The following is a 13,589-nucleotide window of genomic DNA, read 5'->3' on the forward strand; positions in this document are numbered from 1 at the left end:
TATGAACATCTACTTCTCTTCTCAAACTTTGTTTTGCAGTTAGTTAGAATGTCAGTAATAATATCAGGTTGAGCCTTCCCCTCTCTTAAGGCTTCCAGAGCAGCTGCAGAGCAGATGATAACCTCTCTAGGTCTGGTTTCCTCAGTCCACCTGTAAGCCCATAGGATTGCCATCAACTCAGATGTGAAAACAGAGCCTATTATCTTCACCCCAAGCTGCTCCACATACATCCCAAACCCAGCTCTCCCACTAACTGATCTCTATAACAGGACACCTTACCTTCTCCATTATATGATCAAAATCTGACAATATCAAAGGTTTACAGGGGTTATAATAATTTAGGCGTGACTGTGTCAAGGCGTTGCCGTTAGATAAATTATTTTGTAAACAGGGTTGCAATTGCAATCCAAAGAAATACGCTGATGTTGCAGCTTTCTTGGTGGAAGGTATGCGGCCTTATGTGTTAATTAACGTTTAAATATAAAACATGGTTTAAATGATTCCCTCTGTTATCTAATGTGATCAAGTTTACTGTTTATTTTTTCAATCAATTAACTGACTATCATAAGTCTGTAAACAATAAGTATGATCAATATAACATCAGCTATTATAATTCGTTTGTATCATTGCTTTTATATCACATGGGATACATCTTGTTATTTTATTCATAATTGAATGGTAACACAGGGAAAAAAGATAAGAGTGAGATGAATCTCAAAAGGACTTAGAGCAGGACTTTATTTGATTGAACTGTATTGTATATCACAATGCCATAGACCTATCACATCTCTCTTAAACTTTTACAAAACACTGAAAACGTGGTTTAAATCCTGTTTTCCATTTTCCTCATTTCAAAAATACTTCATACCATCAAAAATATCTCATCAATATCACCTGTGCGATTGACCATGAAATACTTTAGGGCAATTGATTTATTGTTTATTGAACCATGTGAGATAACTTCAGAAGCAGTCTGGACCACAGCAAATAAATACAAAGTTAAAACATATCAAATATATGATCAACATCAACTTCTATTTTATATGTATACAATCACAGAACGTAAAATAACAACATGTTGGTGAGCTGGGTAAATAAATTGTACGTACTTGTGCAAAGAGGATGCTCTGATAGCATGCAGCGTATAGCCGTGCAGTAAGGCAGAATGAGCCACTACTTAGCTCTGCTACAGCTCACTGGTTCAATGACCTTGTGTTGGCATGCAGGGGGCGCTCAGTCAGGGCATGCAGGATCTTTAATAGAACCTACGACCGGCCCGCGTCATTTATTACACATTGACGGCTTTGCGCCAAGATATTATTAAGAAACCATATCAAAGGTAATTAATATGAGGATGAGTTTATATTTTTTCGATTCTATTAATTCTAAAGTTGAATTGACCAACACACCTTATTAAAAACACAAATAAAAAAATCTGATAGGCAGAAACACATTTTGCAATGAGTGTGTTCTGAAGATTTTGTTTGTTGTGGTGCGTGAATAAAGCGTGCGCGGGCCAGAATGTGTGATAGACAAGGCAGAAGGTTACGTTGATGTGATGCATGTTCTGATTGGGAGTCTTGGGCACCATGGTCACTCAAAACTCGACACCGTCACTAGCCTCTTCTGGGCTGTCCGAGTCGGTTCCTTCACACAGGCAGTCCTTCAGAGACGGGAGAAACCAACATGTGTCAGCTCAGCCATTCGGCCGTGGCCCTGTTCTACTTTGTTGGTATGGAGGACATCCTGTCTGTGTTTGTCATGAAGACATTGTGTCAGTGTAGTGGCATGTGGTCAAAGCACTCACACCGATAAGTATGGAAACTTCACAACACATTTTTACTTTAAGGTTTTAAAAGCTGTATTACTTCAATCAAGCAATGCTCAATTTTTACTCAGGGTTTTCATGGTGTTTTGATTGAAGAGGATTTCCAGGTTCCAGTTAGGGTATTACAACGGTGACTAAATGGCTATTAATCAGAGGGGGTTAACGACGCCAAGCTGCAGAAACACAAATCACTGCTTTCAATGAGCTCCAGAAACGGTTGGAAACTAGAATAAGTGTTAATTACATTCATATAGTTCATGATTATGATGTAATTGAACCTTTGGGGGAGGAAATGACACTAAGGTACTCACAGACACTGGACACCTATCCAAGGCTGTGGAGAGACAGACAGGAGCAGAGATGAGGCAGAAAGAGAGAGAGATAGAGGGATAGATAGAGATATGGAGACGACTGAAGCACTGGACTCACAAGACAATGCCACTGTTTCCTACGAAACACACAAATGGAATCCGTGCACTCCTCAACACAAAATGGGTAATGATTTATTATTTTTTATTACATTTATATATATGTATATATATATATATATTTATACATTTATACTTGTGTGTTTCTGTGCACGTGTGTCCGATGTTGCATCTTGCAATGTATGCAAGATATCTGGAATTGTAATAGTTTCCATTCTTTTTCTCCCATAATGTGTAGTGTGTGTATGTGTGTGCCCAGGAGATGTGGCGCTAATGCTAGCATCAGACCTGTAGGCGTGCTATCATGCTAGGTAGAGCAGCGCTGTGAAGCAAGGGCACCATGCACCACAAAGACAGACGGCGACGCAGAGAGTAGACGAGAAACCAAGGAGACAGAGTGGAGGACTGGGGGCTGTTCAGGTGCTCTGTAGTGTGGTGCAGGTGGGGGCTGTAAGGCTCTGTAGTGTGGTGCAGGTGGGGGCTGTAAGGCTCTGTAGTGTGGTGCAGGTGGGGGCTGTAAGGCTCTGTAGTGTGGTGCAGGTGGGGGCTGTAAGGCTCTGTAGGGTGGTGCAGGTGGGGGCTGTACTGTAGTGTGGTGCAGGTGGGGGCTGTAGGGCTCTGTAGTGTGGTGCAGGTGGGGGCTGTAGGGCTCTGTAGGGTGGTGCAGGTGGGGGCTGTAGGGCTCTGTAGTGTGGTGCAGGTGGGGGCTGTAGGGCTCTGTAGTGTGGTGCAGGTGGGGGCTGTAGGGCTCTGTAGGGTGGTGCAGGTGGTGCAGGTGGGGGTGACTCTGACACTAACTTGGCTCTGCTGTCCCTCCGGCATGAGAGCAGAGGGGGTGGGGGCGACGGGCAGCCAGGGCCGGTTGCCGGCGCTGTACAGCCGCGGCCGTTTGACCTGGTCGTGACTGGCCAGGGGCGTGTAACTATTGCGTCTCAGGATGGGAACGGTGTCCCTGGGATCGTTAGCCTGCGGGGAGAGCGGCACACACTGCACGCGTTATCAGGTCAACAGACGGAGAAACAACAACGGACACATCTCCCCAGAACACGAGCCAAGCACGCCCTGTACTACAGACACATCTACCAGACGCTTCTAGTGTGTGGTTCTCAACTTTGAAACAAACATAGGAATAGGAATAATAGGAATAGGAATAATAGGAATAATAGGAATAATAGGAATAATAATAATAATGTTCAATGGACAAGATAGACAAACATACACTGTTCCAATTAAGCAAAGGCCCCTTTAAACACACACGCAAACACACACACACACCGATGTATGCGTTGAATTAGAGCCTTTTTATCAAGGTTATTATTATTCACATAAGCGTTTAGCATGAGTGAACAGCAGAAGCGCAGGGATCAAAGATGTTACAGAAGCATGAGCAACCATTCGTTTTCATGTTTCAACTTTATTATGCTCCTTCAATCAGTACCCAATCACAAGGCCTCACACCGCTACACTGCACCACACAGATGAGATCTGAAAGGAAACTAACGGCACTTCAGCCTCATTCAGGTCCCTCGAAGCCAAGAGGGAGAGTGAAGATAGGACAAACAAGAGGCCCCTCCTCCGCAGGGAGACGGAATACGACGGCAAAATTCAGAAGAGAAATCCCGACCACTCGTGAAATAGAAAGACAAATAGGAAACGTCTAAATCTACGATGCAAGCAGGGAAGGCAAGTCAATTCACACGCGTTAGGGAACGGAGTTCACTGCACAGCCATTAGCAGCGCAGGAGAAAGCCCTATGCAGAGGACTGGAGAGGAGGCCAAAGAAGATGGGATAAACAAGACCATTATCAAATGCAGCACTTTCTGCCCAAGGGTTAATTAATGAATCCATTATTCTACTAGCAGGCCGATGCACTAGGATGGGTCAGGGCGGGGCTTCAAGTCAACAGCAGAAAATGCAAAGAGCAACAAGGCGGAGCGTCAGCTGAGGACTTACAAGAGGCCTGTCACGGTGCGTATTCACCGCCTCCACATTAAGATAAAACATTTCCACTTTGCAACCTGGAAAACAATAACAAAGAAGAAATAATAATAATGCTAATAATAAACAAGGTTTATTCTGGTTAATTCTTAGACCTAAACGTACCGTATGCAACGGGGGTGAGCTTCAGCACGGTGTGGAGAGGACACTTCATGTAGGGAAGGTCCTCTAAGAGATGAAAACATCAATATGCAGTCTTCCACACGTTAGTGTGTGTGGTTGTGTGTATGTACTACTATACGTATTCATCCTACATTTGATTTGAGCAAATACGAGAAAATACGAGTCCATAGAGCTGCTCTATAGGGCGAGCATGGCGTCCTCAGGGCCAGTTATTATACTCATGCTACAAAATATATGCACTTACAGTTCAGTTTATCTTATTTATTCTTATTTGACATATATTTATAGAGGTTGAGCGGGCCTCCACTGTGAACTACCTGCACTCTTGTCCAGGAAGTAGGCGAGCAGACACCTCATGACGGCCTGGTGGCACACCACCAGCACGTTGCCCTGCCGCTCCAGCTCCATGATCACTGGCTCCAACCGCTGGACCAGGTCCTGGTAGGACTGGAGGGGCACGCCCACACACACACAGACACGCCCACACACACACAGGCACGCCCACACACACACACAGGCACGCCCACACACACACAGGCACGCCCACACACACACACAGGCACGCCCACACACACACAGGCACGCCCACACACACACAGGCACGCCCACACACACACACAGGCACGCCCACACACACACAGGCACACCCACACACACACACACACAGGCACGCCCACACACACACACAGGCACGCCCACACACACACACAGGCACGCCCAGACACACACAGACACACAGGCACGCCCACACACACACACAGGCACGCCCACACACACACAGGCACGCCCACACACACACACAGGCACGCCCACACACACACAGGCACGCCCACACACACACAGGCACGCCCACACACACACAGGCACGCCCACACACACACACACACACACACACACAGGCACACACACACGCACGCACACATACACACAGGCACACACAAACACACACACACACACAGGCACACACACACACACAGGCACGCACGCACGGATGCACATCCATATAAAGCACACCCACACACACCCACACATGCATGCACATACACACGCACACATGGATACACACACATACACACACAAAAATGCTTAAAGGGATCAGCTCACACACACACGCACACACTTACATCAATACACTGCTAATTACTATCCCAAGGTTGACTTTTTGCCGTTAACCAAACTAAGTGTCAGGGGAAATTAAATCTAAATGATGTTATCAAAGTAGGCTGGAGGTCATGGAAGGTAAACGATCAATTAACTGAGGGGGAGCTCGGGTGAAACCAATTAAAAAGCGTAAAATTTAAGAAGTCCGACAAAAAAACACATAAAGTGAAACCACATGTTTCCTCTGCTTTCCGTTTACCTGATACGATGACTATAGAATAGACCACTATAGAATAGAACACTATAGAATAGAACACTATAGAATAGACCACTATAGAATAGACCACTATAGAATAGAACACTATAGAATAGAACACTATAGAATAGACCACTATAGAATAGAACACTATAGAATAGACCACTATAGAATAGAACACTAGAATAGACCAGGACACCAGAGACACTAGACCAGGACACCAGAGACACTAGACCAGGACACCAGAGACACTAGACCAGGACACCAGAGACACTAGACCAGGACACCAGAGACACTAGTCCAGGACACCAGAGTGGGACTGGAGCAGGACACCAGAGACACTAGACCAGGACACTAGAGTGGGACTGGAGCAGGACTAGCCTGGGAGGGATCCGCCCCCCAACGTATCAACGTTATCAATATTAATTATTGTTTCGTTGGAGGGCTACTCATGCCCACTGATACTTGGTATTTTGTTGGAATTGTACAAGACAAGCTTGACAAGCAGTGCAAATGAAGTGTACTTCATGAGTCCGGTTGCCACGGTTACCTCTCCTCCGGGGTAGCGGTAGTGGTATTTGTCCTGGTCCCGCAGAGCAAACTCCTCCGGGAAGGAAGCCTGGATCATCTGGTAGCTCATCTCCTCACACACCCCCTACGGAGGCAGGAGGAACAACACAACAACACGTGAAGAAATACACTGCAACACACAACAACAACAGTCAAATACAGAATAACGTAGTTAATTAAAAGGTAGAAAGGGTAATTGGCCAAGATCAAACAAACTGACAGTGGTTGAACATCCTGGTTTACAAAATAAAAGCCCCCCCCCCAGTATATATATATATATATATATATGGCTGATATGTGTGTATATATATATAGTATGTGGTTGATGTGTGTATATATTTATATATATATATATATATAGATATATATATAAGTAGTTGATGTGTATATATATATATAGATATATATATATACAGTATGTGGTTGATGTGTGTGTATATATATATCTATATATATATAGATATATATATAGATAGATATATATACACATATCAACCACGGGACTTTTACTTTGTTAAGCCCCCTAACCCACAGCGTCGATCTCGTTGAGGATCTTCCACTGCTCGTACGGCACGGCCAGCTCCTCGGCCGTCTGGATGGTCCTCCTCAGCTGGCTGGTCCACACCTTCAGGTCCCACAGCTGGTGCTGCTCGATGAAGCCACGCAGGGCCTGAGAGAACTAGGAGGGAGGGGGGGGGAGTGAGAGTGAGGGAGAGACTCATCATCTATCTATTCACCCATTAATTCATTAATTCACAATGCATCCATCTATTCATCTATTCATCTATCCATCCATCCATTCGACGTCCTTCCATCTATGGGGTTACTTGTGAGGAGACTTATGGATCAGACTCCAGTCATTTAGAAGAGGCTTCCACCCTAAGCAGCTACATCTTAACTCCACATGTCTGACCCCTGCCTGACTGCAACCACACCTTTAGGCTACAGGCCGCCTGGGTTAGAGAGTAGGGGTAGGGGTAGGGTTAGGGTTAGAGAGTAGAGTTAGGGTTATGGCGCATTTCCACCGCAGGGTGTGGGTCGGTTCAGTCTGCAAAGGTGCGTTCTGCCAAAGTCTGCAAAGTTCGGTCCACCGCCAAAAGTGGGCGTGACCCGGACTGAGCCGTATTGAGCCACACTCATCTCACACTCCTCCGTTGAGGTACTGAGAGCCTGAAAGGGTCCCGGCAAGTTTGAGCTACACATGCCGTCTGTTGATTGGTCGACAGAATCACTTCTGTGCGACAGGGGGATAATAACAAACAAACACAGCGGCCGCAAGGTATTTCTGGACAATTGCGAAAGCTTCTTTTATTGAAGAAAACGTCGCGCAAAAGTTTGCTGTCCTTCTTGGACATCCTACATTGTTGCTCTTTGTTCATTGTGCGCGTTCTTCTTTTTCATGGATTTATTAGCAGGCTACACTGTCGGCTGCTATGAGGTCACCATGCTTATGTAGCTGCTGTGGCTATCGCCGTCCGGCTTAAACCCCGCCCACCATAAGGGTACTGGTGGAGGTGGAAACGTGAGCCGTAACTGAGCTGGGCTACACCGTACCCTCACTACTGGGCTGAGGGGTGCTGGTCTGAAGCGTACCCTCACTACTGGGCTGAGGCGTGCTGGTCTCAAGCGTACCCTCACTACTGGGCTGAGGCGTGCTGGTCTGAAGCGTACCCTCACTACTGGGCTGAGGCGTGCTGGTCTGAAGTGTACCCTCACTACTGGGCTGAGGCGTGCTGGTCTGAAGCGTACCCGCCGGTGGAAATGCGCCATTAGAGAGTAGGGGCAGGGTTAGGGTTAAGGTCAGTGTATAACAGATAGTAGGTCTGGTCAGGGTTAGCCCTAAGGGTTAGGGTTAGGGTTAGGGTTAGGGTCAGGGTCAGGGTCAGGGTTAGGGTCAGGGTCAGGGTTAAGGTTAGGGTTAGTGTTAGTGTTAAGATTAGGGTTAGGGTTAGGGTCAGGGTTAGGGTTAGGGTTAGGGTTAGGGTCAGGGTCAGGGTCAGGGTCAGGGTCAGGGTCAGGGCCTACCAGTCTGCCACGGTGGGACAGCTCAGAGTCCCCCCCGATGCGGCCCTCCACGTTGTGGTTGCTCTCGCCATGGCGACACAGGTAGATGGAGTGGGAGTGGACGTGGATGTTCATCAGGTAGTACACGATCTTGCTCTGGATGTAGTCCTGAACCCGGTTCACCAGGAACCGCACGCCCACGTTCATCACCTTGATGAAAGACAGGTCCCTGGGTTGGCAGCAGAGGGAGACGAGGCACAAGAAACCTCTTTTATGTCCCCACCTAGTGGAATCTGGGTGGAATTGCACCTGGTTGTTATTCAGATTACTGACACGATTTGTTCCGATATAATTAGGTAACTAATGTTCCTGTTTGCTTTGTTTAGATGAAGTCTTTCTAAGCTGCACTTGAGTGGTTTCATGATTGTTTAAGTAAGGATATTATTCAGGGGAGGACTGTTGCTAATTAGTCTCATGGCAGGAAGCTGAAGACGTGAAGTCGTACTTGTCATATTGGTCAGGGTCTAGCGGTTGGTAGGTGACCTTGTAACACTCGATTCTCTTCAGGAAGTCGTCCATCACTCGCTCTCTGTGTCTCTCCGGGTAGTCTGGGCTGGAAACCTTCACCTCCTTAACACACGTTTCAACAGATCAGAACAGATGAATAACCAACAGACATCAGCCTTATTCAACTAGCCATCTTGGTTCCATCTTGGTATAATTCAGCTTTCAGCGGCCCTCACCCAGCTAGTGTTTCTAACAAGATGGCCACTAGGTGAAAAAGGCCCATTGTGAGTATTAATAGGTTATGAGGTTGACCTTGTGAGGAGTTGGTTGGTTATAGGCTAGGATTCCTCAAAGTGACCTTAGAACATACCAGAATGTTGGCAGCAATGACTTCTGGGTCGTCACACTCTGACTCCACAAAAAACACCTGTTGCAGAGAAGGAAGTTTACAATGCAGACCTGACTCAAAGCCCAAATATTTGTAGCTCACTTCCAGGCCTGTTATTGCTGTTCAGCTGCCTGCGTGTTCTTTATTTAGTGTGTTGAGTAGGGTTAGGGTTAGGGTTAATATAGCCATTTGTTGTCGTAATAAATGTAGGTTACCTTAAATGCGTTTTCTTGGACGAAAGCGAGAATGAGGTCTCGTCTCTCCCTCGTCGTATTTGTTGCGTCGAACACCTGGTTCAAATGTAAAACATTGAATATAAAAATCATAGAAACTCTTAAAAAGGGGTTAGGGTTAGGGTTAGTTAGGGTCTAGTTTGCTGCTGCTCAGAGTCACCGTTTGTTATTCATTTGTATGACAGTTTGGGATTAAAGGAATCCCTTTGGAGTGTTTAAAAGGATAGAAAGGAGATGAAGACGAGACACAGGAATACAGAAGAGGATGAAGACTCACAGCGATCTGTCCTCCTTCGTCTGTCAGATACGCCCTCACATCCTGTAAGGCCACCAGTGCACACTGTCTTCAGACACACACACACACACACACACACACACACACAACAGATCGTTTACATCACAACAAAACCTGACACAGCTTTACAGATACCTGAAGCCATACCCATACTCTATCTCTACACCGACCTACAGCTCGATCCATACCCATAAACCTATCTCTGCCCTACACCTGACCACCTGACCTAGCTCTATTATTAGCCATGAACCTACCCTAGACATGACCCATAGCACAGCATGTTCCACGTCTCCAGTCCTATCCGTACCTCCACATAGAGTCTCAGCTAACATCGAAATAACTGTGTCAGGGTCTGATATGTATCGGTGTATGCAATAATGTATGCGAGTTTGAATGACTTAATAATTATTAGATAACATTAGATAGCTTAAGACAGATAATGCCTCATTTGATCCAAAAGGCTTTTCCATCATCTTGGCTTGGGTATATCCAGTATACCAAAGAGCTCTGGACTGTCTGAAAGAATGGCTAAGGCTCGTAATAGCATCAGAGTGGCAGCTTGTTAATGTCTGCCACAGTGCCAGGAAGAGGTGAGTGTACTTATTAAAAGACCAATTTATTACAGAGCCATCAGAGGACCAGACGGCCCTGCCTGTCAGTGTCGAGATCACCTTATTATATATTATATATACTGTACATATATTATATATATATATATATATATATATATATATATATTATATTTATGTTAGTTATGTTAATGCTCTTTCACGCTAAAGAACATGGTGCCCTGTTTTTCTTAATCATCTGTAATCTTCTTTTATCAGGTCTGAGTTCATATATTTGTCAGATATAACCCTGATTATATTACAGTTCATGAGATCATATTCAAAATATGATATCAGTTCATGATTTGAATTATTTTTAATCCTTATCATGTTAAGAGTTGATGGATGTGATGTTGAAGAGTGACATCACACCATAATCAATCAGATCAACAATAGATATATGAGTTGCTACAGGTCACTAGGTAGAATAATATCTCAATCGATTTTGGAATGGCTTGTAATGGATTATCCATTAGTATATTTTAATCATCGATCATCGTCTTTCAGATGATGGTGAGGGTGAGACATTATTTTCTGTGTCGTCTGTGTGTCTGTGAATGTCTTATTTTGCGGTGGCCATTTTCAATAGGCCTGTATGCTATATAAACCTATTTAATCCTAAAGCGTCCGGTCGTCAGCAGTGTTGTAAGTGTTGCTCCACTAACAGCTGAGTCATTGATGCTTCCTTTATCCGCCAGAGGAATATGATCTGAGGACGGTGAAAGCAATTCACCAGGCCAGATCCTTTCCCTGCTGTTTGATGCCATACCTTGTGAAGTGAAGTGGATCACACACACACACACACACACACACACACACACACACACACACACACACACACACACACACACACACACACACACACACACACACACACACACACACACACACACACACACACACACACACCTGGCCTAGACAACCACAGAACTTACTTCCTGATTTTCATGGCTTCCTGGTTGTCATGGCGGAAGAAGTCGTAGGACTTGTAGGCCCTGACCGCCTCCCGCCGGTACACGCCCAGGTTGAACCCTGAGGGAGACAGGAAGTCAGCACACTTCCTGTCTTGCAGCCGACCGTGACAGGTGTGTTGAGCAGCTCGCCCTGCGCTCCCGTCTCTCTCTCTCTCTCATCGCTCTGCTCTGTACAGTCGTTGCAGATTTAGGTGTCAGTTTTCTGTGATGTTGAACAGATAATGTTTTCTAGTATAATTTGTTATTGAGGTGAATACAAATCATTCTCTTTTTGTGTTATTGTATCTCCTGTCCTCAACGTATCTCCTGTGTATCGTCTCCTTCCGCGTCACAAAGCGACGGGGAGGAAGGGGCTGATGGTCAGCGTCCGGCCGCCTCTTCTACATGTCTGGACAGTCCAATGGTTGCTTCACTAGTCTAGGAGTGTGTGTCTGAGTGTGTGTCTGAGTGTGTGTCTGAGTGTGTACCTTTGGTGGGGACTCCGATCCAGTTGAGGTAGCGCGTGAGTTTCTTGGACATGTAGGTCTTCCCTCGGGCAGGAAGGCCGATCATCACGATCACCGTGGGGGAGTTGGTCATGTAGGACGCCCACGCTGCACACACACACACACACACACACACACACACACACACACACACACACACACACACACACACACACACACACACACACACACACACACACACACACACACACACAGTTTACAGGCACATACAGAGTTGCATGGCAGTCAAATAGCTCAGTAGAACTTAAATAGATAGCTAAATTATCATCTAAAATTATATTATAAATTATATAATAACTATATATTATAAAGTTATTTTAACAATACTTTAGTCCAAGAGACAGCAACCCCAGAATGAGTATTAAAGTACTTATGAATTAGTATGAATTAATACACGCTGTCATGGTATAAATAAAGTTTCAAAGGTAATTGGGTGGCTGTGATATTGTCTATGGTCTCTGCATACGAGTTGTAGCCCTCAGTGAGACTTCCTGAATAAATCAAGGTTAATTTACAACATTTCTTCCGTAACCTGTTTCAAATGTGGGTGATCCAGTTAATCTCATGTCTGCACTATAAATAATCCTCCAGTTTTCATGCCTCCACTACAAGGCCTAAAACAAATACTCAGTATGCTACTCCCAAGGGTCAAATACCTTCCAAGCTCGGCACACGATAAATATCTCTTCAGAAACTGTAACCCGGTGATCTAGAACTCATTGCATGCACCACTGCTTTCTAAAACTTAAATGTTTTGCTTTATTTGTGATATGTAAAAAACAATAAACATAATAATAATAATAATAATAATAATAATAATAATAAATGCAATAATGTCTGAAACGGCACAGGAAGAAGCACACTTGCCATCTTTGTTCAGAGGGCCTATATTGACTGACTCCCCCATTCGCTCCCTCTCATCACCATCCACCCCATGAGGCGCTGCTCACCGCACCAGCCCAGACCCCGCACCGCCGCCGTTTGTTGCCGCTAACCCTGACCCTTTACTCACAGCACTTCTTCTCCTTCATCCGCAGCTCGCTCCTCTTGGCCTCGGCCAGGCTAGCCGGGCTGCCGTCCCTCTGCACGCTGGACATGGTAGCGAGGCTCCGGTGCTTCAAAAGTTAAAGCACTCCTTTCAAATATCACTATAGTTTCAAACATTCTACGTAATGTTTAATGGTATATTTCAATTAGTATCCACACTTTTTGTCAATTTTATAACTTATCAGCCCCCGATATAGAATGCCATCTTTCTGGCGATGGGTCAGATATTGATCGCATTGGTATTGAAACTCAAAACAGCGCATCTGCAGTTTGCAGTGGACTAGCTAATCGCTGATAAAAATTAACGCTATGCGCAATACACGTGAGTATCGGTGTTGTATACAAATCATTTTACCCCAGTCGCTACTATCACAAAATCTCACGTTGACACATGTTCCTAACACATTTATAAACCGTTAGGTTACCTGCCCTCAATGCAGATGCTTCCAGCTGTGAGGGTGAAATGTCGTGGTTTGTCTCAACCCGGATAGTCCTCAGCGGTAGACTCTCATGTACCGGAGTTATGGAGAAGAGCGACGTGACGGCGACCAAGCGGCCGGTGCAGAGGCTGTCCTAGCGCCCAACCTGCTGCTACCAGCGCGCTGCTGTCCTCCAAGAGCTCCGAGCTGCACGTCACGCTTCCTACCGTAACGTTGATAATAGATCCCCGGTAGGTTAGTAATCCCCCCCCCCCCCCCCCCCCCCCCCCACACACACACACA

General features: G+C 45.5%; 1 protein-coding gene across 9 annotated transcripts; it reads right to left on the reverse strand.

Moving 5' to 3' along the window:
* Positions 1-714: 714 nt before the first annotated feature.
* On the reverse strand, positions 715-13,446 carry pfkfb2b (6-phosphofructo-2-kinase/fructose-2,6-biphosphatase 2b). 9 transcript variants are annotated; one of them, XM_084464807.1, is made up of 17 exons: positions 13,293-13,446; positions 12,833-12,935; positions 11,782-11,907; positions 11,276-11,372; positions 9,715-9,781; positions 9,420-9,494; positions 9,187-9,243; positions 8,815-8,939; positions 8,331-8,538; positions 6,838-6,984; positions 6,286-6,390; positions 4,696-4,825; positions 4,361-4,423; positions 4,211-4,275; positions 3,055-3,243; positions 2,140-2,162; positions 715-1,663 (listed from the first exon to the last, which is right to left on the reverse strand). In XM_084464807.1, exons 2-17 carry the CDS (start codon positions 12,915-12,917, stop codon positions 1,594-1,596), a joined length of 1,632 nt encoding a protein of 543 aa, XP_084320933.1. In that variant the 5' UTR covers positions 12,918-12,935; positions 13,293-13,446; the 3' UTR covers positions 715-1,593. The 9 variants fall into 9 exon arrangements, 8 of the variants coding, with proteins under 8 accessions (XP_084320933.1, XP_084320936.1, XP_084320935.1 ...); XR_014633206.1 differs by having other exon boundaries at positions 2,140-3,243; XM_084464810.1 differs by lacking the exon at positions 3,055-3,243.
* Between the last annotated feature and the right edge of the window lie 143 nt (positions 13,447-13,589).

This window comes from Micromesistius poutassou, assembly GCF_964030765.1.
Source record: "Micromesistius poutassou genome assembly, chromosome: 2".
Lineage (NCBI taxonomy): Eukaryota > Metazoa > Chordata > Actinopteri > Gadiformes > Gadidae > Micromesistius > Micromesistius poutassou.

Excerpts from the sequence above, each read along its gene's own strand:
- pfkfb2b (XM_084464804.1), bottom strand. The coding sequence starts at position 12,917 with ATGTCCAGCGTGCAGAGGGACGGCAGCCCGGCTAGCCTGGCCGAGGCC. Across the intron at positions 8,539-8,814 it reads GACCCTGACCAATATGACAA|GGACCTGTCTTTCATCAAGG; the intron begins GTACGACTTCAC and ends CTGCCAACCCAG. Across the intron at positions 4,826-6,285 it reads ACCGCTACCCCGGAGGAGAG|TCCTACCAGGACCTGGTCCA; the intron begins GTAACCGTGGCA and ends GTGCCCCTCCAG.